The sequence below is a fragment of the Stomoxys calcitrans genome, chromosome 5, assembly GCF_963082655.1.
Source record: "Stomoxys calcitrans chromosome 5, idStoCalc2.1, whole genome shotgun sequence".
NCBI classification, from domain to species: domain Eukaryota; kingdom Metazoa; phylum Arthropoda; class Insecta; order Diptera; family Muscidae; genus Stomoxys; species Stomoxys calcitrans.
This window is the reverse complement of record NC_081556.1, coordinates 10,131,913-10,155,694: the sequence shown is the minus strand read 5'-3', so window position 1 is coordinate 10,155,694 and position 23,782 is coordinate 10,131,913. Positions and strand designations below refer to the sequence as shown.

The window sequence follows — 23,782 nt, the reverse complement described above, 5'->3', positions numbered from 1 at the left end:
TCCGATATGGCAGCAAGCTACATATTTTAGATATATCTTTGTGTTTTCTCCGCTTGCAGCATATTGTACTATTCCTGTAATTTTCCTCACTTGTTTCGTGAAATTTATCTTTGATCAATAGAACTAAATAACTTGGTATTCTTTCATTTTAGGAGAGTAAAGTTTTCTCTTTGCATGAATTCAAAGTTAAACTTAATTTGTTAGGTGTCAAACATTTTCAATAATTGAGATAGCAAAGAGGATTGAAATTACAGAGAAATTTTTGTGCTCTCAAAATTTGACAACAAATGGTAATTATTTTATTTTCCTTCAAAACAAGTAGCTCTGCCGAAAAAAATTAAAAACAAGTAAAAGCGTGCTAAGTTCGGGCGGACCTAATCTTAGGAACCCACCAATGATTCTGCTAAAAATTTATACAACAGTGTATAAATGCTATTAAAATCAGCCAAATTGGATAATAATTACGCCCTCTGTAGGCTCAAGAAGTCAAGATCTCAGATCGGTTTATATGGCAATTATATCAGGTTATGGATCGATTTTATTCATTTTTGGCACAGTTATTAGAAGTCCTAACAAAACACGTCATGCGAAATTTCAGACAAATTGGATGAGAATTGCGCCCTCTAGTGGCTCAAGAAATCAAGATTCAAGATAGGTTTATATGGCAACTTTATCAGGTTATGGACCGACCGAAATTTCAGCCAAATCGGGTAAGAATTGCGCCCTCTAGACGCTCAAGAAGTCAAGACCACAGATCGGTTTATATGGCAGCTATATCAGGTTACGGACCGATTTAGACCATATTTAGCAAAGTTGTTGGAAGTCATAATAAAACACCTCATGCTAAATTTCAGCCAAATCGGATAGTATTGTACCGTCTAGAGGCTCAAGAAGTCAAGATCCAAGATCGGTTTATATGGCAGCTATATCAAAACATGGACCGATATAGCCCATTTACAATCCCAACCGACCTACACTTATAAGAAATATTTCTGCAAAATTTCAAGCGGCTTGCTTTACTCCTTAGAAAGTTAGCGTGCTTTCGACAGACAGATGGACGGACGGACGGACATGGCTAGATCGACCCAAAATACTTTATAGGGTCTTAGACGAATATTTCAAGGAGTTACAAACAGAATGACGAAATTAGTATTCCCATATCCTATGGTGGACGGTATAAAAATGTACACATATTGAAAGCTACGACTGCCGAAACCCCATATACATGCATTACGCCATAGTTTCCTTCACGGGAGAGGAAATAATGCATATTTAGAAAACGCCAACTGCATGCCATTGAGAGCAGAATTCTGCTTGCGGCATGTTCTTAGATTATCTATATTCACAAGCGCCACCAACCAGTCCATGTGCGAAGTTCAAATTCTTTATCTATGTGATAGTACCATTAAAGTAGTTTTCAATCATTTGTTTTTATACCCTCCACCATAGGATGGGGTATACTAATTTGTCATTCCGTTTGTAACACCTCGAAATATTCATCTAAGACCCCATAAAGTATACCTAGTCATGATCGTCATTACATTTTAAGCCGACTAGTCATGTCCGTCCGTCTGTCGAAAGCAGGCTAACTATCGAAAAAGTAAAGCGCATGAAGTTTTGAACAAATACTACTTATTAGTGTAGGTCAGGTGGGATAGTAAATGAGTCATATCGGTCCATGTTTTGATAAAGCTGCCATATAAACCAATCATTGGTTCTTGACTTCTTGAGCTTCTAGAGGGCGCAATTCTTATCCGTTTTGGCTGAATTTTGCACATATCATTTTGGTATGTCATACAACAACTGTGCTTATTATGGTTCAAATCCACCTATAATCTGATATAGCTGCCATATGAACCGATCTTGAGTCTTGACTTCTTGTTCTTCTAGAGGGCGCAATTCTTATCCGATTTTGTTGAAAATTTTCATATATCGTTTTGATATGTCCTGAAAAAACTTCCAACCACTGTGCAAGGTATGATTCAAATCAGTCCATATATAGCTGTCATAAGAACCGATCTTGGGTCTTGACTTCTTAAGCCACTAGAGGACGCAATTCTCATCCGATTTAGTCAAAATTTCCAACAACTGTGCTAAGTATGGTTCAAATTGGTACATAACCTGATATAGCCGCCATATAAATCGACCACCTGATTTGGCTTAATGAGTCCTAGACGGCTCAATTCTTATCCAATTTGGCTGAAATTTTGCGTATGTCGTTTAAGTATAACTTCCGACAACTATTCCAAGCATGGTCTAAATCGGTTCATAAACTGACATAATTGCCATAAACCGATCTCCCAATTTGACTTGCTGACGGTCCATATCGGCCAATAACTTGATATGCAAATTAAGCAATTTTTGCCCATGAACATTCCACTAAGGAATAGGGACAAAGTTCTCACATATCAATGAGTGCAGTTAGATTCAGGTTTAAGCTAAATGATAAGGAGCATACTTTTTATAGCCGAGTGCGAACGGCGTACCGTAGCGCGACACCTCTTTGGAGAGAAGTTTTACAGGACATAGTACCTCGTAAATGTTGCCAGCATTAGGAGGGGAAAACCACCGCTGAAAAATTTTTCTGATGGTTTCGCCACGATTCGAACCCAGGCGTTCAGCGTCATGGGCGGATATGGTAACCTCTGCACAACGGTGGCCTCCATAACTTGACATTGAATATATATATTTGAAAAAGTCATTCAAAGAACTTGACAAATGCGATCCATGGTCTAGGGTATATAAGATTCGGCTCGGCCGAATTTAGCACGTTTTTACTTGTTTTGTATTGACCCATTAAAACCAAAAATATGTCACTAATGAATTTTAGATTCCAGTTTATGGTAATAAAGTAGCCAAAATAGAAGTACTTAGCTGCTAAGTCTTAGCAGCTTGCCAAATATGAAATTGTTTTGGCTTAACAATGAATCATTCTTCATATGAACGTAAAGGGTGATTTTTTTGAGGTTAGGATTTTCATGCATTATTATTTGACAGATCACGTGGGATTTCAGACATGGTGTCAAAGAGAAAGATGCTCAGTATGCTTTGACATTTCATCATGAATAGACTTACTAACGAGCAACGCTTGCAAATCATTGAATTTTATTACCAAAATCAGTGTTCGGTTCGAAATGTGTTCATTCACCGTAACGTTGCGTCCAACAGCATCTTTGAAAAAATACGGTCCAATGATTCCACCAGCGTACAAACCACACCAAACAGTGCATTTTTCGGGATGCATGGGCAGTTCTTGAACGGCTTCTGGTTGCTCTTCACTCCAAATGCGGCAATTTTGCTTATTTACGTAGCCATTCAACCAGAAATGAGCCTCATCGCTGAACAAAATTTGTCAAAATTTGAACACATTTCGAACCGAACACTGATTTTGGTAATAAAATTCAATGATTTGCAAGCGTTGCTCGTTAGTAAGTCTATTCATGATGAAATGTCAAAGCATACTGAGCATCTTTCTCTTTGACACCATGTCTGAAATCCCACGTGATCTGTCAAATACTAATGCATGAAAATCCTAACCTCAAAAAAATCACCCTTTACATACATAGTTGGTGATAATGGTATTATTGTTGTTGTTGTTGTTGGTGATGATGATCAGTAATACCATTGGTGTTAACCTAGAAAACCTAAATTGACCAACACTTGTGTTTTTTTTATATTATTGTTTCGTATGGTTCTCTAGCTCTAACTTGTTTAACAGCTTAAACCAGATTCCGTTTTATTGCCATTTTTCATTTCATTCGACGCCTGCATTGCAATGTGTGGTGGCAAAATTAACAAGAAGAAGAAGAGTATTGAAATCATTTCATTTACTTGTCAACTTGTGGTTGTTCTTCATGTCACACAAATATCAGGGTAATACGATATTAGATGAGAGTCTCATTACTACTACTATAGCAGCGAAGGCCAAACATTGGTTTCATAAGGCGGAGTGCTAACTAATGGTAGATGTGTAAAGGTGTTAGGAATAATCTTTAATTTATTGTTCTAGTAAACTAACATAATACTGGTATTGCCTATAATGGACTTCAAACTTTATTTTGCCTATTTCATTATCTCCCACTGAATAAACATGTGGCATATTCATTCACATAAATAGTTTCAATCCCTTATTTTATGTCTTCTTTTTATTTTGGTTTGCATTCATGATCGATTTAATGTTATTTTTTCCCTACTAGTTTTGATTGGTTTTGAAAGGTTGAACAGATCAGAAAGTTTTTGCCATTGTTGTTATTGTTATTCAAAATAAATGTCAGCCATCCATTTAATCCCCGTTAAGGCGGCATTACTACTGTCACTGTTACATTTAACCACAAATCAACAGTGTGCCTTGATGATAGACTCGTGCAATGAATGAGCAACAACAACAACATTGCGGTAAAGTCGTTAACATTAGTTTGAGGGTATAAACCACCTCTTCTCTATCTCTCTCTCTCTCTCTCTTTCTTTATCCCTTTTTATGCTTACACCCTTGGAAACAATACACTAACTAGTTAGTCTCAATTGCCCCTACTCTTTTCTTTCCTATGCCTAATTATAATGAATGTAAACAAACAAATGGTGAGAATGTCATCGCTTTAAAAAAGGTGGTAACGGCATTTTTAACACTAATAATTGTTACAGCCAGCTATTAAGACTAGTTTAAAGACTAACACATCCCAATGCCTATGAAAGGAAAGAGAGACAAAGAGAGAAGCATTTCTTAAATTTCAACCGCAATGTTTCTCCCACTTATGGCACGCTGCACGTGGTAACATTACATTATTTTCTTTTTCGTTTTTTTTTTTTGTGTAACCTTTTATGAATGAGCAATTATATATATATATTGTTGGTACATATGGCTCGTATTACTATTCCATGTTAAGATATTTACATATGAATCAATAGATTTGTTTAACCATTTCATTTCATTTTGTTAGATTTTAAGATTCTCAAAATTTGAGCATAATTGGAAGATGTTAACACTTGCTTCATGGTCTTCGAAGTCTTGTCTCGATTTTTTTTTTGCTATTTGACGACTTTTGGGGACTCCGACGACCCATATCCCTGAAACGGTTAAAGCTATTTTCCCGTGTCATACATAAAATTAAAGGTCATTCTCGTTTTAACATTTCATGTTCAATAACGTAGAACGTATGTTGTACTCAATTCGAGATAATGATGCCATTGTCCCTAAAAACGTGCAGGGTAACCTTTGTGTCGATAGTCTGTCGTTTTTGTAATTAAGGTAGAGATCGCATTTATTGGGTTGCCCAAAAAGTAATTGCGGATTTTTCATATAGTCGGCGTTAAAAAATTTTTTCAATGGCTTGTGACTCTTTAAATGCATTCTTTCTTCTGTCAGTTATCAGCTGTTATTTTTAGCTTGCTTTAGAAAAAAAGTGTAAAAAAAAGTATATTTGATTAAAGTTCATTCTAAGTTTTATTAAAAATGCATTTACTTTCTTTGAAAAAATCCGCAATTACTTTTTGGGCAACCCAATATTATCCGTTCATCACGAAAATTTGCACATATTACTTTCTAAGGCCAAAAATGCGAAAAATCGTTTGAGATTTAGATATAACTTCCATATATAAAATTCATCCGATTGATGTATACTTAAAAGGGCGTAGTTACAAAAATGTTCGACAGATGTGCATGAAATTCGGTGTGGAATGTAAAAAGTAAGGACGACTGGGAAAGTGGTGATCAGTATTACAGGTTTGCCCGTGACTTGTCGTGTCACACGTGATTCGGGAGTGAGATCCGAATCGAATCACGTGATCGTGCGTGACCTTGGTTGAATTAAAATTTCCTGTTTTCTTGGTCAAAACACACAACAAAGACAACAGTATTGAAACATTTACAATTAAAATTGTGCGAAATTTATCCTGATGCAGCGATATGTCACTACTATTTTGCCCATAGAACTCAGTACCACTTCTTCTGAATGTGTTCGCATTATCTTCGTCACCATCTTTGTAAAGTGCGTTTTGACGGTTGTTCGTGTGAAAAGTCGAAGTCAGTGCTAGGCTTAAGGCTGAAAGAATTTGAACTTCGCACAAAGACTGGTTGGTGGCGCTTGTGTATGGATAAATGAGAATTTTTGAAGAACATGCCGCAAGCCGAATTATGCTCTCAATGGCATCCAGTTTGCGTCTTTTGCATTTTTTCCTTTTCCGTGAAGGAAACTATGGTGTATATAGGGTTTCGACAGTCATAGCTTCCAATATGCGTATCTTTCTTTCTTTTATTTTTGCTGTAAATTTAATTTTTCATTTTTTTTTTCGGCACAGCTGCTTGCTTTAAAGAAAAATAAAATAGTTACCGACACCTATAAGCTTGACATTTGCTGCAAATTTTTGAGAGCACATATGTAAATTTTTCTGTTATTTCAATTCGCTTTGGCTATACATTACCTGGGTATGCGTATGTTTACTTACTAATTAAACTCCCTCGTGCCACTCATGTTCTTGGAAAATTTGCCATCTTCCCCCACTCACCTTTTCTTCTTGTTTTTTATTCACCCACATTTTTCATATTCCTTTGTGATTCATTTTCAATTTCAATAAAAAAGACAAGCCAGCAAATGTGTTTATACAGTTTATTGCCATAAAATGCATGGTCATTTCCTTGCATATGATATGATTTCGGTTTCCATAGCATGATTCCCTGGTAATAAAATAATGTCTGCCTGTGACTTTTTCACAAATTAAATTTCCTTTCTTTTTATATCTATAAAAAGAACAACAATTGGATTTTCTTTTGGCCACAATGTTTTGTTGCGGCTACTACGAATCTGAACTCACTATATGCAGTAAGGAGAGAGAGAGAGAGATAACAAAGAAGAAGCAACCACCGCCATGAAAGGCATCCAGACCAAACCAAAATAAACAACAAATATTTCCATAGCATGAATCATATCTACAAAAATGTCTTAGCAAAAAAAAATCTTAAAGAGCACAAAAAAACGCATACATACCTACCAAACGATTAAAAAGGTAGAAATATTAAAGAAAGTGTACGTATGTATGTACGTACACACACTTGCATTCTTTGTCAAAGATAACAGAAAATTGTTTACACACAAAATCCAGTTTTAAGCCTCTCACTCTCAGCAAAACCCAAAGAATTTATATTCCTGCTATGGCTTAAATCTCCTTGTAAGGAATTTCTGTTATTCTGTTGTGAATCCGATTCAATCGGTACTTTGGCCACTTTTTGTATATACATACCTACATACATATGCATGTCACAGTTACGATGTGACGCACACTTAAGAAATGCAACTCTGATTTAAGTAAAGGTAAGATATCTTGGTTTTGACAGGTAACAGGATATGTATTTCTTAAATCTTTTCTTTTCACTAAAGAAATAAAGTCGCCATTGTGACATTAGAAGAGTTTTGTACTCAAATGGATAATTAATGTACTCAAGTGGATTTTAACAAGTAAAAGTGCTTAAAGTTTGATCGCATTTGAAGTTCTTTGAATGACTTTTTAATAAAGAGATCAGTGTATAGTATGTTGAAGCTTTTTTAAATTATGGACCGTACTTATAAAATAAAATGTTCATAATATCAGATAAATTGTCACAAGAGACTCAAGATGCCAAATCGTGAGATTGGTTTATATGGGAGCTATGTCAGGTTATGGATCAATTTGGATCATACTTAGCATGGGTGTTGGAAGTCGTAACGAAGCACCATGTGCATAATTGCAGTGGGAGCTACATATATCCAACCCAGCAATAACAAGTATTTGTGTCAAACCAACCCCACCCGTTAATGAGAAATATTTGTGCTAGCTTTAACCCTTCAAAAGTTAGCGTGCTTTCGACAAATACTTCTTAGTAGTGTAGGTAGGTGGGGATTGTAAATGGGCCAAATCGGTTCATGTTTCGATATAGCTACCCTATAAACCGATTTTGTGTCTTGACTTCTTGAGCTTCTAGAGGGCGCAATTCTTATCTAATATGGTTAACATTTTGTCGTATGTCGTTTTGGTATGTTTTCCAACAACTCCTCACAGAATGGTCTAAATAGGTGTTTAACGTGATATAGCTCCCATATAAACCGATCTCCCAGTTTTACTTTTTGTGCCTCTAGAGGGAGCAATTTTTACTCGAATTGCCTGACATTTTGGAGGTGGTGTTTTTCTATGACTGGTGTTTTTCTATTTGAAAATGTCATTCAAAAAACTTGACAAATGCGATTCATGGTGGAGGGTATATATTGTAACATTCAAACTCAGCACGCTTTTACTTGTTTCATAATGAGATGTTTGGCGAAAAGTCGAAGTCAGTACTAGGCTTTAGAGTTGATATTCTGTTCTGCTTTCGGAATAGTCACGGAATTTTTAATTGTTCCGCGATTGGAATTTGATAGCAATCAAATGATTTTGTTTCCATACTAAAACACGTTTTTTTTTTGCACTTATTGTTTTTTCTATTTTATTTATTTTTCGAAAATTAATAAAGAAAACCGAACCGTTCAAACCAATAAGACATACAAAAATTATGCCGGCATTGGTTTTCAGTGTTGCCATTTTCATTTTTTCATTTTTCTCACTATAAGCAGAATATTACTTTTTCGCCTATTTGACAGCATTCCGCTTGAACATAATACTCAGCTTTACTTGCTATAGATGATTCTATACATACCACCAATATACACAAAGATTTGATGCGAGAGAGTCCTCGCGACTTTGAGACATAAAAATGGTACATTTGTTAAATACATAAGTTGGCGGCAGCCGATGTGGTAATGTTTCGTGTTGTCAGTTTGGAAGAAGCCCCAGTTTCGATTTCTACAAAATGATTTGACTAATAATCAAAGTGATTGGGACTGCTATTATCACCAACCTTTATGTTTTTTTAATCATATTTTGAAAATTAAAATAGTTTCTTTCCCTTTTTTAAACAAAATTCTCGACCTTTTTCCCCCAATTCCGTTTTCTATATCTTTCAAAAATTTTAAAAGGCAGCGCTGTCGGTGAATTCTTTAATGGTGTTATAGCTAAACATCCACCTTATCTCTTTTGAGATATCCCTGGTAATAGAAATTACAAAGACTTCTTTATGGTGGGTTGCAGACGATGGTTTCTAGACGACCAGTTGGACTTTGGGATGTACTCTTAAAAAGCATATCGAGAAGGCTAACCGATCACTGTAGTGTGTATCAAGCGGAGATCGTTGCAGTTAAAGAAGTGGTGGAAGGGCTAAAATATATTGTCAATGACGATTGGCATAAATATCTTCTTAGACAGCGAGATAGCCATTAAATCTCTGGGGAACATATTTCCGAATTCTAAAAACGCCCTCGACTGTCGCAGAACTCTCTCGAGATGTCTGAACAGTCCAAAATTAACCTGTTCTGGGTATACCTCTAGCGACATGTAAGCTAAGTCAATGAATGATAGATGGTCACAAAGTGCAGGTTGTGAACACTCCAAAATTATGTTGCCCAATCTCGAAGAAAAAAAGTTCTACCGCTTTGCTGTCGCTGGTTAGACAATGCGTCTTAGTCATTGTGGCTATCATGATCGGGAAACTTGTTTACAAACTGCAGGTTGCGTGTAACGACTTCTGCAGAAGTTGTGAGGATGTCAAGGAAGAAGTGACTATTGAACATGTGGTGTGTGTGTTCCATACAGGCAGTCTAATGGAGTTCCAGTTTAGGTCTTCATTTCTTTGAGAACTTGTCTGTTTAAGCGGAGGTGAACATTCAAAACTATTTGGGGTTTTTAAAGCGGATGGTTCAACGGTAGGAACTAGAAGGCATCTTTTTTCTTTATATTAACACTCATCTGTTAAATGTTCATGTACTCCAGAAAATTGAAGATTTACTTGGGGACGAAATTTTTGACTTGATGGGGATTCAGAGCAAAAACTGGGGAATTTTTTGGGGAGGAATTTAAAATTTTGTTTTTAACCTTTAATATATTTTTTTGTAATTTTTCATTAATTGTAGATAACGTAGATCGGTACAAATAACATAAATGAAAGCTTGCTATATTTAATTTAAGTACTATAGAGTGAAAATCACGATTAATCAGTCAATATCATCTGTTATCGCATGATATAGATTACCATCCAGAACATCAGTCCAATTTGGCACTGGACATCGCGCCAATACACCCGACATGCATTGCATGTATAATGCTAAACAACAGACCCTACATCGCTATGTATTATTGACAAATCGTCAAATCGACAAATCGGTCGCCAATAAAAAATAATATGACGCATATTTTTATTCAAGAAATTATTCCTAATATAGAAATTAAAACAAATTTATAAGAGTACAACTGTACCTTTACAAAAAAAAAAAAAAAAAAAAAACATTCAAAATTTTTTGGGTTTTTTTGGAATATTAAATTGTAATTGGGGATTTTTTGGGACAAAGGAATCGAAATTTGGCTGCAAGGGACGGCAAAATACTAGCAACACTGCTCATGTAAATAATGCCACCTTAACTCCCCGTTACAGAATTATTCTTCTTTAGCATTACAAGAGTAATCTTCATTAAAGTAAGTTTCTTATGAAAATAAAAAATTTTAAATGAAACAAAACATGCTAGGTACCCATGAACAATTTAGTTTTGATTTTTTTTAAATATAATATATGTTATGGCAAAATAATAATGAATTTTTTGAAAATTACATTTTAAAAATTCAAATATCAATGTATCATTTTCTGGCAAATAACATTCTTGTGGATTAAAAAATGTTATCGGTAGTAACACTAATCGTTAAGGTGTTGTATTCTAATTCTTGTTATCACAGATTGCGGTGGATAAAAAACTTTCTCAGTGGCAACATTGTAAATGAGATGAAAGTAAAGAGAATGTTATCACATTAGCGGAGATGAAATAACGGTGATATGTGACTTTTTTTAAATGAGATTGTAGTCGAGTTCTTGTTTACGAAACACAATTCCTAATTAAAATGCATTTTAAACTTTACTGTTGCCTTTATTTAAAGCAAACAATTCACAAAAACCTAAATTAAAATAAATAAAACAAAAATCTATTACCAAATTCCTATTCCATTTACTTTTCCAGTATGCAAACTAAAAAATGAGCATTCAATATCAGACTTCTTTCGGCCAAAGCCAGAATATTAAAATAAACCATACAAACAAACCACATGTTATTTGGAAATGTTTTTGAAATCCACAAAAAAAACAAAACAAATACAATTTCTATGGAATACAATCTGCCCTAGCACCCCACTCTTACACAAACTCATACTATGGTGTGCATATATACATACATATATGTAGACCTGATCATTGAACTGCATACAAAGGGTCTTGCAATAAAAGTTTGTTTTGTTTTTTTTTTTTGTTTCCATTTTGGTAATTAGAAATTGATTTTGTAATTTTGAATTTCTGTTTTCATCACTTATTCAATTGTAGCGTTGTATACTCGTATGTACTCCAGAGAATTGCATGGAGTGTAGATCATTTTAAGATACCAGAAAAGAAAAAAATTATTATAATGTTTAGATTAAAATTGAAATTGAAAAAGAAACATGTGTTGCAAAAGAACAGCTGTGTGACATGATGTCGAAGTTGGTTAGTGTGGTACTCACATCATAAAGGTATTTTCGCAATGAAATCGATATAAATAGAACTATCACACTTAAAGGTCTGAAGTCGTCATACCATGGTTGGTGTTGTGCTATTCTTTAGCACTACTTTTCCACTGCTAATATTTTTCGATGACTAAGATCGTCCCGAAGTAGAAATTAAAAGAAAACAAGTTATAGTCCGATTCGGACCATAAGTAAAGTAAATGTTGAAGACCATAGTAGAAGCATTGGGTCATATTTCAAACCATCGGACAAGAACTGCGCCTTGTAGGGTCTCAAGAAGCATATTCGGGAGATCAGTTTATGTGGGAGTGTATCAGGCTATAGATCGATTAAGACCATATTGATCACGATTGTTGAAGGCCGTTGTACAAAATTTCAGCCAAATCGGATAAGAATTGCGCCCTCAACAGGCTTTAGAAGTCAAGATTACTTCTTCGAAAGTTAGCAGGCTTTCGACAGACGGATGGACGTACATGGCTGGATCGACTTAAAATGTCATGACCATCAAATATATTTATATACTTTATGGGGTCTTAGATGCATATTTCGTGGTGTTACAAACGGAATGGCGAAATTAGTATGGTGGAGCGTGTAATTATAAAATTAGAGGCAAAAACTTGGAAAGTACAATTTTGTCTTTATTTCTTAAAAAAAATCTATGGAGAAGTTTGATTTTTTTTTTGGTTTTATGTTTACTTATGTAAATGAAGAACACCTATATGGAAATATATATACAGATATTATCTTCAATAGAACGATGCATTGCAAGAGCTCAACAAAATCTTTATTTTATTTCTAATATAAAAATTCTCTCTTGCTTCTGGTAACCTTAATGAAAACTTACTTTTTTTTGAAAATATCTGAGCATAACAAAACTTAGCCACAGAGTCGATCAAATGTTTTTTCATTTCATTCGTAATACGTTAAGCTAATCATTTGTCAATGTTTATTTTAGGGTTAATTATGTTGTCACCTTAAAAAGAAATATAAACGAGTTTTGGGGGTTTATGGGACAGTAATCAATCATCCAGCAATATAACCATAGATGATTGATTATAAGAAATGGTAAATTTCAAAAGAAAAACAAATAATAACATAATCTATGTCGGTAAATGTATTAATATATGCATATTAATTGCTCAAACATTTGCATATATGCTTGTGTGATTGCTACAGCCTCTTTGTTATTGAGTTGCTTAGATAAATATGTACGTATGTACATACCTCGTTTACCTCTGATATTAAAAACCTCTGATATTAAAAACCAACAACATTGTTTTTTGTTGTTGTTTGAAAAAATGTTACGACATTGTGGGATGCTGCTTATTGTTTATTAAATAGCACTTTGTGTAATTGCATATTAAAAATTAATTCCTGTTTGAAAATACTTTACGCATAACTCTGCCTTTTATCTATATTTATTTATATGTCGCTTTATTAAAAATGCTAATGAATTTCCCCCCAGAACATTTTAGATACAAGTGTGTGTGCGAGTGTGAGTGTATAACTGGGTCATTAGTTCGTTTAGTATTGTAGTAAAACAAGAAAGCATTTTTAATTTATTAAAAGAACTGTCAGTAGTCACCTTCTACTATGGCTTTGTTTATAATCTGCCATTTATTTACATTCTTTTGATGTTAAGCTTTAGCTTCTTTATCTTTCTATTATTTATTTATTTATAAATTCTTGGTTAAATCCTTTTGATGAGCTTTGTATTCATTGAGGCATATAATTTCTTTTTAAGTTGAAGGTTTTTACCTTCTGTGTGCAAGCTCGCTCATGTCACAATTCTCTCACCCTCCTGTATCTTCTAACAGTCGCTGTCATTTTTCTATCATTCTCAATCATTGAAGTTGTTTTAGATGATGTCCATTTTTATTTTAGTTTGTTCTTGTTATTGTTGTGTGGTTATAAACCCCCCTCTCTCTATGTGTTTGAGTTTGGCACCTTTCTCTTCACACCACTATTGGTGTTTGTTGTTACCATTATCGAGGTTCGTAAACTATGAATACCTAAATGGATTTCGTATGTGTGTGTGTGTTTTTAGTTATTTTGTACAGGTAAAATGCTGGTGTCCCAAACAATACACTAATGGGCATTTAATGACACTTCCAGTTTTTTGAATTGAAACACAGTGACATTTAACGAATACACTAAGAGAAATGTTTATTTGTTAAAAGTAAATTGTATCAAAATTTTGCACAAACTGTTGATTTTGTTAACATTTTTTTAAACAAATCTGTTGCTTAATGCCTAACAGCCTTATGTGGCTGAAGTTCAATTCATGGAGAAAATCAAAAAAATCTAATTTCTTGCATACCCCTCTAAAATGACCCCAGGAACATGAATATGAAGCCCATTTTTGGGGGAACGGGCCCCCAAACGGGCCTTTCCCCTCATCAAGCGAAATTACGCCGAATATAGGCAATATGGCACCCAAATTATAATAAATCTTTTATTGAGATTCCATTGCAGGATATTGCCGGGCTTTAGACCATTGTTTAATATTTTCTATTCAATGGATAGTATAGCAAAAAACATTTAAAAGTCAGCAAAAAGTGTGTTGCATTTGACTGGTTTCCTGTATCGCGATTTCATTTTCGACCAAGAAAAATCATCAACAGGAGATCTCAAATGGATCATGGTGTTTTACAACCATTCCAACTAGGGTAAGTTGTAAAGCTCACATCTGAATTTGAACAGGGCTCTTGAGGACGACTTGTTTCATAAGCGCAATAGAAAACAAATCAAATCTTACTTCCCTTCTTCAAATCCAACTTATCCAACAATGCTATTAGCAACAAACACAAACATCATTTGTAAATCTCTTTTGTTCTTCGCACGGTGATCGTTGATTCTGCCAGTGGTGTTTTTTTGTATAGGTAGTAACCTACACCACATGCGACGTCCCTTTCGTTTGGTTTATGTGTTTGTGCTTTCTTTTTATTGATTTAAAATCTTATTGAGATTCCATTGCAGGATATTGTCCGGCTTTAGACCATTGTTTAATGCTTTCCATTCAAAGAATAGTATAGCAAAAAACATTTAGAAGTCAGCAAAAAGTGTGTTGTTGCTAGAAGCATTTGACTGGTTTCCTGTATGGGGAATTAATTTTCGACCAAGAAAAACCATCAGCAGATGTCATCTTTTGCACAAAAAATCGCGTGATAAACAGAAAATTTTTTGTAATTTTTTTGAAAAAGCGCCAAAGGCGACAATTCGCGCGATTTTTTTTTTAAATTTAAAAATTGAAAATTTTCAAAAACGACTCGTTTTTATATTACTCCTACGAAAAGTCGCTTGATTTTATTAAAAAAATCCTAATTTTTTTGAAGATTGTTCAAAATCAACGCCATTTTATTGGGTTGCCCAAAAAGTAATTGCGGATTTTTCATATAGTCGGCGTTGACAAATTTTTTCACAGCTCGTGACTCTGTAATTGCATTCTTTCTTCTGTCAGTTATCAGCTGTTACTTTTAGCTTGCTTTAGAAAAAAAGTGCAAAAAGTATACCTAATAAAAGTTCATTCTAAGTTTTATTAAAAATGCATTTACTTTCTTTTAAAAAATCCGCAATTACTTTTTGGGCAACCAATACATTACAACTACAAAACATCATGCGATTTCATTGAAATTTTTTTAATTTTAGAAAATATTGCAGCTGGTAAAAGTTTCTTAAAGAAAAAATCGCGCTTTTTTGAATTTTTATTTTTTGAAAATAGCGCCGCAGTCGAAATATGTTTTCAAAACAAAAAAAAAATCAAAAAATAAAACGCGCGATGAAATTTCTTGGCAACGCCAACGATAGCAAAAATATTTTATTCGCATTTTCGCGTCAAGGTGGATTTAAAAGGTGGTCTCACCCGAACATTTGTTAACAGTCGGCCAGGTTTTACGGTATTAAGATGACAGATTTTTGTTTTATTCCCACATATGCTCTGCTCATGCACGCACATGTTTACACACACGCACACAAAGAAATTTGTGTGTGTGTTGGCAAAACATCGATCAGTTTGGCTAGAGATGGGTTTCAACAGGGTAAATACACAACGCTTTTTTGGGTATTTATTTGGGTATTTATAAATTTGCAGATATCTTGGGTATAAACAAATTTTCCAAACTATTTTTGGAAAATTGGGTAAAAAAACGCTATATACCGCGATCTCCAGACTTAAAGTCTTGAGGCAATAAATTGATAATTTTTCATCCGATTTGCGCACATCCGATTTGGAACAGTGAGTTCTGGTAGACCCCTATCTATTTCTTTCAAGTGCGGTTCAGATCGGTCTATATTTGGATATAGCCGCCCTATAGACCGGGCACCCGATCTTCCGATATAGGATATTGAGGCCATAAAAGATCCATTTATTACCCGAATTTGATGAAATTTGGCACAGTGTGTTCCGGTAGACTCCTACCAATTCCTGTCAAATGTGGTACAGATCGGACCAATATAGAGTATTGAGCCCATAAAAAAAGCATTTTTCATCCGATTTTGACGAAATTTGAAACAGCGAGTTTCGATAGACCTTTACACCTTTGTGACGAACATCGTCCAGATCGGAACATATTTGGATATAGCTGCTATATAGACCGATCTCCCGATATAAAGTATTGAGCCTATAAAAGGAGCATTTTTCATCCTATTTGAATTAAATTTGAAACAGGGCGTTTTGATAGACCTCTACACCTGTTTGTTGAATATTATCCAGATCGGACCATATTTGGATATAGTTGTCATATAGACCGATCTCCCGATATAGAATATTGAGACCATAAAAGGAGCACGTGTCATCCGATTTGGATAAAATACGTTTTCAAAAAAAAAAAAAAAAGGAATATAAATTTCAAAAAACGCGCGATGTAACTCCTTTGTTACGCTAACGATAGTATAATTTTTTTCACATATACCCATTTTTTTCGTATTTTATGCAAAATTTCCTTCAATTTGAAAATCATATTGCCTATATTCGACGTCATTTTACTAAATGAGCGGGAAAGCCGGTTTGGGCCCCCAGACCCGAGCCGCATTGACTTCATATTCGTGTTCCTCAATTTAGGGAGGGTGTGCAAACAATTGTTTTTTTTTTTACCATTTTCCCCCACTTTTGCCTCACCAGCATTATTTTTGTGCGGCACACCTCTCCTTGTGTCTCTTTTGCCACAAATCGAATTTTGCCTGTAAAATTTTTGGAAAAACATTTGTTTGAATTTTTCCGCATAGAAGATTCTGCCATTTTTATCACAAATATTTAAAGCCCCGTTTAGACTGCTCTTTAAATCCGGATTTAATAGCTCGATCATCTGTTTTTCCTTTATAAAATCAGCTGGTGAGAGCCTTAAATCCGGATTTATTGAGCAGTGTAAATGGAGTTTAACATCAACAATTTTATTTGTTGAAATTTTTGTCAACGTTTTTGTCCATAAAAATATTTGTCTGTTTTTGCGCTTCGTTTTTATTTTGGTTGTCTGATTTTGTTGTTGCATTTCTTTGTCTAGCTGAACCCATAGACTCTCTATCAATGTCATGGAATTTGCGTCGTTTGCATTTTCTAAATATGCTTATTTCCTTTTCCGTGAAGGAAACTTTGGCATAATGCACGTATATAGGATTTCGGCAGTCTTAGCGTCCAATATTTGTATCTTTCTTTCTTTTATTTCTTTTCTTTTTACTGTAAATTTGATTTTTTTAAATTTTTTTCGGCAGAGCTGCTTGCTTATGAAGAAAAATGAAATAATTAACGACACCTATAAGCTTCACATTTGCTGTAAAATTTGAAGAGCACAAAAATTGCTCTGTTATTTCAATTCTCTTTGCGTGTGTTGGCGATCAAGAGTTTAAGGTGGTTTGATTCTAAGAGAAATTGTCAGTCTCTCAAAGAGGGAGCAAATGTCAAAGTTCTTAATAAGGGAACAAATGTCACTGCTATAAATACAGATTTAATAAAAAATATAGAGAAAAAGAGTCTCAATAAATATAAAATTGTAGACCATATAAAATGTCTAGAGAGAAAATAAGAAGCATTTTATTTAACGACAATCAGCGCAAACTGCCCGATATTATTCTGTTCAGAAATAGGAAGGACGCAGGCCGAACAGGTGAAGGACAATTAAAGGGTTTTTCTTCAGCTTTTATGATCTTAATTTACTTGAACTAATTTCCTAATTTTTTTATCATTTGGCATTCATTTCAGAAAATCTACTACAAAACAGCTACAGCAATGGCAGCATCGGAGGCAGTACAACAGGCAGTGAGACCGGCGGGACTGGTGGTAGTGCCGGTACAGGCAATATGCCCGAACAAGATGATCCAGGCGATGGTTTAGGACCTTTGCCACCCAAATGGGAAACAGCTTACACCGAAAGAGGGGAACTATATTTTATAGAGTAAGTTACCATGCACTCCATGTTTTTGAAAACAAAAAGTTTAATAACTCTCCTAACTCTATTTTTAGCCATAACACCGGCACCTCTCATTGGTTGGACCCTAGACTTTCGAAATTCCAAAAGAAATCTCTGGAAGAATGCACAGAGGGTGAACTACCCTATGGTTGGGAGAAAATCGAAGATTCCCTATATGGCACCTATTACATAGACCATGTGAATCGCAAGACCCAATATGAAAATCCAGTTCTGGAAGCTAAGAGAAGAGCTGCGGAACAAAAACAAAACCAACATCAACAGCAGTTGCAACAAGCAGCCCAGCAACAACAGCGTCCTCAAACTCCCTCCTCGTCTAGTGTTCTTAATGGAGGCACTGGTGCTAGCATTGGCCCCAGCTCAGTCTCCTCGGCATCTACTCTATCCACGGTGGATATATCGCAAAGGGCAATGCAACCTCCGCCTCCCATGGCCCAACAAATGGCATCACAAAATTCCAATAAACCCATGTTGCCTTATAAATTTACCCGAGATCCCGGAGAAATGCAAGGCGAACGTATTAGCACCACTCTATTGAAGTCGGCTCGGGGATTGGGTATAACCATAGTGGGTGGTGATGGCGACGGTCTGGAGGAATTTTTGCAAATTAAGTCTATAGTACCGAATGGTCCTGCCTGGGTGGATGGCCAGCTGCAGATGGGCGATGTTTTGGTATATGTGAATGATACCTGTGTTTTGGGTTTTACCCATCATGAAATGGTATGTACTGCAACGTATTCTTATCAATTTTAAAATACATTTTTGTTGTCTGCTCTTGTCACCAACAGGTAAATGTTTTCCAATCCATTATGGTGGGCGACACCGTAACTCTAGAGGTGTGTCGCGGCTATCCCTTGCCCTTTGATCCTAATGATCCCAATACCGAGGTGGTTACCACCATTGCTGTAGATTCAATATCCAATGAGCCCGACAAACAAAGGCGCATGTTAATGGACCTCAATATGGATGGAAATTATAATTTCTTGGATATATCTGGAGCCAGTGGCAACAGTGGCGGCAATGGCAACAAACTTAATTTAAGTACAGGCAGTGCCATTGACAACAGTGGTTTTATACTGATGAAGAAACCCGAAGTGCACACCTTCTCCATCATTAAAGGGGCCATGGGTTTTGGTTTCACCATAGCCGATTCATCCTATGGCCAAAAAGTGAAAAAGATTTTGGACCGTTCCTGCTGCAATCAATTGCAAGAGGGTGATATTCTATTGGAAATCAATGACAATGTGGTGCGCAATAAGTCGCATTTGGATGTAGTTCAAATACTAAAGGATTGTTCCAAAACAGAGCCTACGCTAGTGAAAATACAAAGACCGGTCAACAATAGCAGCAGTAGTATTAGTGCAACGAATACCACCTCACCCAATGGAGGTGGGCAAAATGGAGCTGCTGGTGGTGTCTCCAAGCTGAGAAAGAATTTTCTGGGTGCCACCACGGGCATAGGTAATAATGCCTTGTTCCGCAGCAAGACTCCCACAGCGGATCTATACAGTACCATGCAAAAGGAAATCTTGCCCATTAGGCCCAAGACTCCCTTGGTGGATACCAGAAGGTCGCGCGTAAAAACTCCCAATATGGAGTTAAGTGAAGACAATGAGGTGGCCGCTGTTAACACCAGCGCCGAAGAATCTCAAGAAAGAACATTGGCCGAAAGCAAAAGTCAATTGAATGAGGGTAGCAAGTCTCAAAACTCTCTCTCAGAGCTGGATGCCATAAATCATGACATTCCCTTTATGGATCCATATCCAAAGATGGTCTCTAGTTTAAGCGAACGTTTGGCAAATGTCACTATGCAGAATGATGGGCAAAATCATGCTGTGCATGGGACGAATAGCTCATCGGGCTATTTAAGGACCACAGCTTCGGGGGTGGCCAACTATGAAAACCAAAGTGATTATGTGAGTGGAGGTAGCGGTAATTACAGCTCTATCTATGGTTTGGCACAAATGCCTCCCACCATGAGTCCCTTAAGTGGGGGACTTTATGGACCGCCATCGGGCAATTCTCCGGGTGGTGCTGCAACGAGCCTGGGTTTAATGGCTCCCACAGCAAGCTCTTATCATCACCATCATGAGTCTTGTTTTTGTTATGAGTGTCAGGATTTTCGCAACAATCGCCTAAATGCCCATCTCCCCCACCCACACCCGCATGCGCACCAACAGCCACTGCAGCAGCAGCAGCAACAGCAACCTTCACCACGTAGTTTTTATCCTGGTTTGGGCTACCATCATTCCGCTCAACAACACAATCATCAGTCACAATATTCACCCGCCTCCTCAGCCAGCTTGCAAGCAGTGCACATGCAAAATGAACGCATGCAAAAGTTATTAAACGATCGAAGACGTGTGGGATTCTCACCTTTGGATCATCATCACAACGCCATGGCAAGCTATTCGCAAGCATCGCAACAGCAGCAGCAGCAGCATCATATGAACCACTCTTTGATGGGGCAACCACAGCATCATATGCATTCAACTGACATTGCAAGTCAGTCACATGCGACCATGGGTAATTGGTCTCATCCCACGGCAGGTTATAATATTTTGCAAACAGCTGGAGGAGCAGCAGCCTCAGGAGGTTATCTAACCAATGGTGGTTATTCAGAATCTTCAGATATTTTAGATGGTTCTGGAGAGCAGTGCATACTCTCTGAAGTGACATTACAACGCCAGGCCTTGGGTTTTGGCTTTCGCATAGTGGGTGGCACTGAGGAAGGTTCACAGGTTACCGTTGGCCATATAGTGCCGGGAGGAGCTGCCGATAATGATCATCGCATCACTACGGGAGATGAAATTTTGAGTATTGATGGCATTAATGTGGTGAGTATGGAAAAATATTACAAACATTCTTGGGGAGAAATTTTTAAAGAAAATATATTTTCTCTTTATAGGTTAACTCATCGCATCACAAAGTGGTTTCCCTAATGGGCGAAGCAGCTTTACGTGGTCAAGTAACCATGATATTGAGACGGCGCACCAGACAGGCACAACAGCATTACACGGCCCCACCATCGGCACACCAGATGATGATGCCCCCAACACAGGCCATGTACGGACAAGATTTATTGCCGAATTCAGCGACAACACCAACACAGCAGCTTCATCTACGTCACAATGCGGTGCGTTATCCCTATGATGTTATAGTAACAAGGCATGAGAATGAAGGCTTTGGTTTTGTGATCATCTCATCTTCCAATCAATATTATGGCTCTACCATAGGTGAGTTTGTTGTTATATTTTTTTTTTACTGTGAAAGAGAGTTAAACTTATTTTGGTTTTGTTGTTCTAGGCAAACTTATACCTGCAAGTCCTGCAGATCGTTGTGGAGAACTAAAAGTGGGCGATCGCATTATTGCTGTGAATCGCATCGATATTGCCGGCATGTCTCATGGCGATGTGGTCAATTTGATTAAAGAATCTGGTCTGCATGTGCGCCTAACTATTGGCTGTCCCAAAGAAGGAGCCATTATCAATGCAGCACCCACAATGCCAGCAGGCAGTAATGCAGCAGCTGCAGGAGCAGGAGGTCTATTAATAAATTCGGCACAAGCCTCACCGGGTCAAGTGTCACAGACGCCGCCTACTTCAAATCTCGCCAGCAGTTTGGACAATAATCCACCATACTTTGAAAGACCACTGCTTAGCAGTGCGGGTTCGCACAATGGCTCGGCCGCATCTTCCAGCACTCATATGTCAGCAGCTCAGCAGTCACCAAATCCCTTGCCAATACCACCACAATTATGACTCTGAGAATTGCGAATTAAACTCTTAAAGAGTTTTCTCTAGCAAAGCGCCAATAATCTCAATCAGCCACCCACCTCCAATGAACTTCCCCAAACCAAATGGCCCAATTTCCAAACACCATTTTGAACCATATTTTAGCCTTGGAGTCCTTGAATGTAAATAATTTTGCGTTTCGTAAAATAAGAACCATTCTTAAGTAGAGGAAAATCTCTAAAAAAAACTAAAACTTTGTTTTGAAATAATATGAGAGCCATACTTAGGAATCAGCCTATCGAAATGCTTCTATGTTAATATTTTTTCTTTTATAATCTCATAAGTATTTGTAGTTTTGTCACCTATAGAGACCTTCCCTTATCCAAAGACTGATGACTATTTTTTTTTTGTAATGTAAAGATTGTTAAACGAACCCATATATAAATCACACACACACACACACAAATTACAATTCTAAAATATTTATAAAAACACACATACACAATTAAAAACAACACCATACATTCTGATGCACAGTATCACATTTCACAATTAAATTATTTTTCCAACAAATAAAGAAAAATAAACGTATTTCTAACATATCAAAAACGAACGAACGAACAGCATAATAACATATCAATATTAAATATTCATCGTTAGAATATATTTCAAAAAAAAAAAAAAAACAAAAATATTTACAAACAAAATATCTTGTTAGTTATTTAATAGGCGGTTTGTTTTTTTATTGTATTTTAACAAATTTAGCTCATTTTTTAAGTGTTATACAAAAATGCAAAAACTTTTTTTTTATTATTGCTATAGTCTCTATCTCTCTCTATATACATATATTATAATGTAAATTTTTAAAATGTTATACAAAATATTATTAATAGATATTTTTTAATTATAATAAATCTTATTAAAAGTTTTACTTACTTATGTTATACATACATATACAAAATAAAATGTGTAGCATTATACAAAAAATCAAAAAAAAAAAAAAGAAAAGAGTTGTCATATTAAGGTACCGACGTAGCAGAGCGTTAATCATGTCCGCCCTTGGCGCTGACGTCTGGGTTCAAATCAAAGGTCTGCATAGGACCATTCATTTCTGCTTTTAAGGCACACCAACAACCATAGAGAACTCAAGAGCTGAACTCTTCGATTAAAAATACAACATTGTATGAGACAACTAAGAACTGAGTTAAACAGATAACAGATACAAAGACAACGGGATGAGTAAATGTAAAAAGTGAAATTAGTGCACGCAAAGTTTATTGAAATAATAGATAAATTTTTGTGCTCTTAAAAATTTACAGCAAATGTCAAGCTTATAAGTGTTGGTAATTATTTTATTTTTCTTCAAAAGCAGACAGCAAGCTCATTTATCTATATTCACAAGCGCCACCAACCAGTCGAATATAATCCTCTTACAGGGTTGCCATACTTGCCGATTTTTTGTAACAAAAATAGCAATTAAATAACGATTTTCTCAAATTTTGAAAAGGAATTTTTCTTTTCCAAATCAATTATTAAACAAAACAATAACGAAGAACATAATTTTTCTGTCTACCTCTGTATGTATTGGGTTGCCCAAAAAGTAATTGCGGATTTTTTAAAAGAAAGTAAATGCATTTTTAATAAAACTTAGAATGAACTTTAATCAAATATACTTTTTTACACTTTTTTTCTAAAGCAAGCTAAAAGTAAAAGCTAATAACTGACAGAAGAAAGAATGCAATTACAGAGTCGCAAGCTGTGAAAAAATTTGTCAACGCCGACTAAAAAAATCCGCAATTACTTTTTGGGCAACCCAATATATTCTTGATCGTCGTAAAATTCCTAAAATATCTGCCCTTCCATGTCCGTTTGTCAATCATACTACAGTCCTTAAAATTTAATGTATGGAGCTGAAATTTGAAGCAGATGATGTTTTACAATAGGCAGTTTATGTTAGATTATGTGTTGATAAAGCTACCCGGCTTAGCTAAGACTCCACGCCAAATAGGGTTAAATTGGGCCATATTTAGGCAA

General features: G+C 35.9%; 1 protein-coding gene across 4 annotated transcripts in view; it reads left to right on the top strand.

Moving 5' to 3' along the window:
• LOC106081249 (membrane-associated guanylate kinase, WW and PDZ domain-containing protein 1) overlaps positions 1 to 22,376 on the top strand; it is a 58,385-nt gene extending 36,009 nt beyond the window's left edge. For 3 of the 4 annotated variants that reach the window (XM_013243083.2, XM_013243085.2, XM_013243084.2), the window contains exons 3-7: positions 17,789 to 17,981; positions 18,050 to 18,734; positions 18,803 to 20,851; positions 20,923 to 21,250; positions 21,321 to 22,376. In XM_013243083.2, the coding sequence (XP_013098537.2) occupies positions 17,789 to 17,981; positions 18,050 to 18,734; positions 18,803 to 20,851; positions 20,923 to 21,250; positions 21,321 to 21,775 (3,710 nt within the window). In that variant the 3' untranslated portion in view covers positions 21,776 to 22,376. Of the gene's footprint in view, positions 1 to 17,539; positions 17,694 to 17,788; positions 17,982 to 18,049; positions 18,735 to 18,802; positions 20,852 to 20,922; positions 21,251 to 21,320 lie in introns of those variants that run through there. The other variant, XM_013243086.2, reaches the window with a different exon arrangement.
• Positions 22,377 to 23,782: the final 1,406 nt, after the last annotated feature.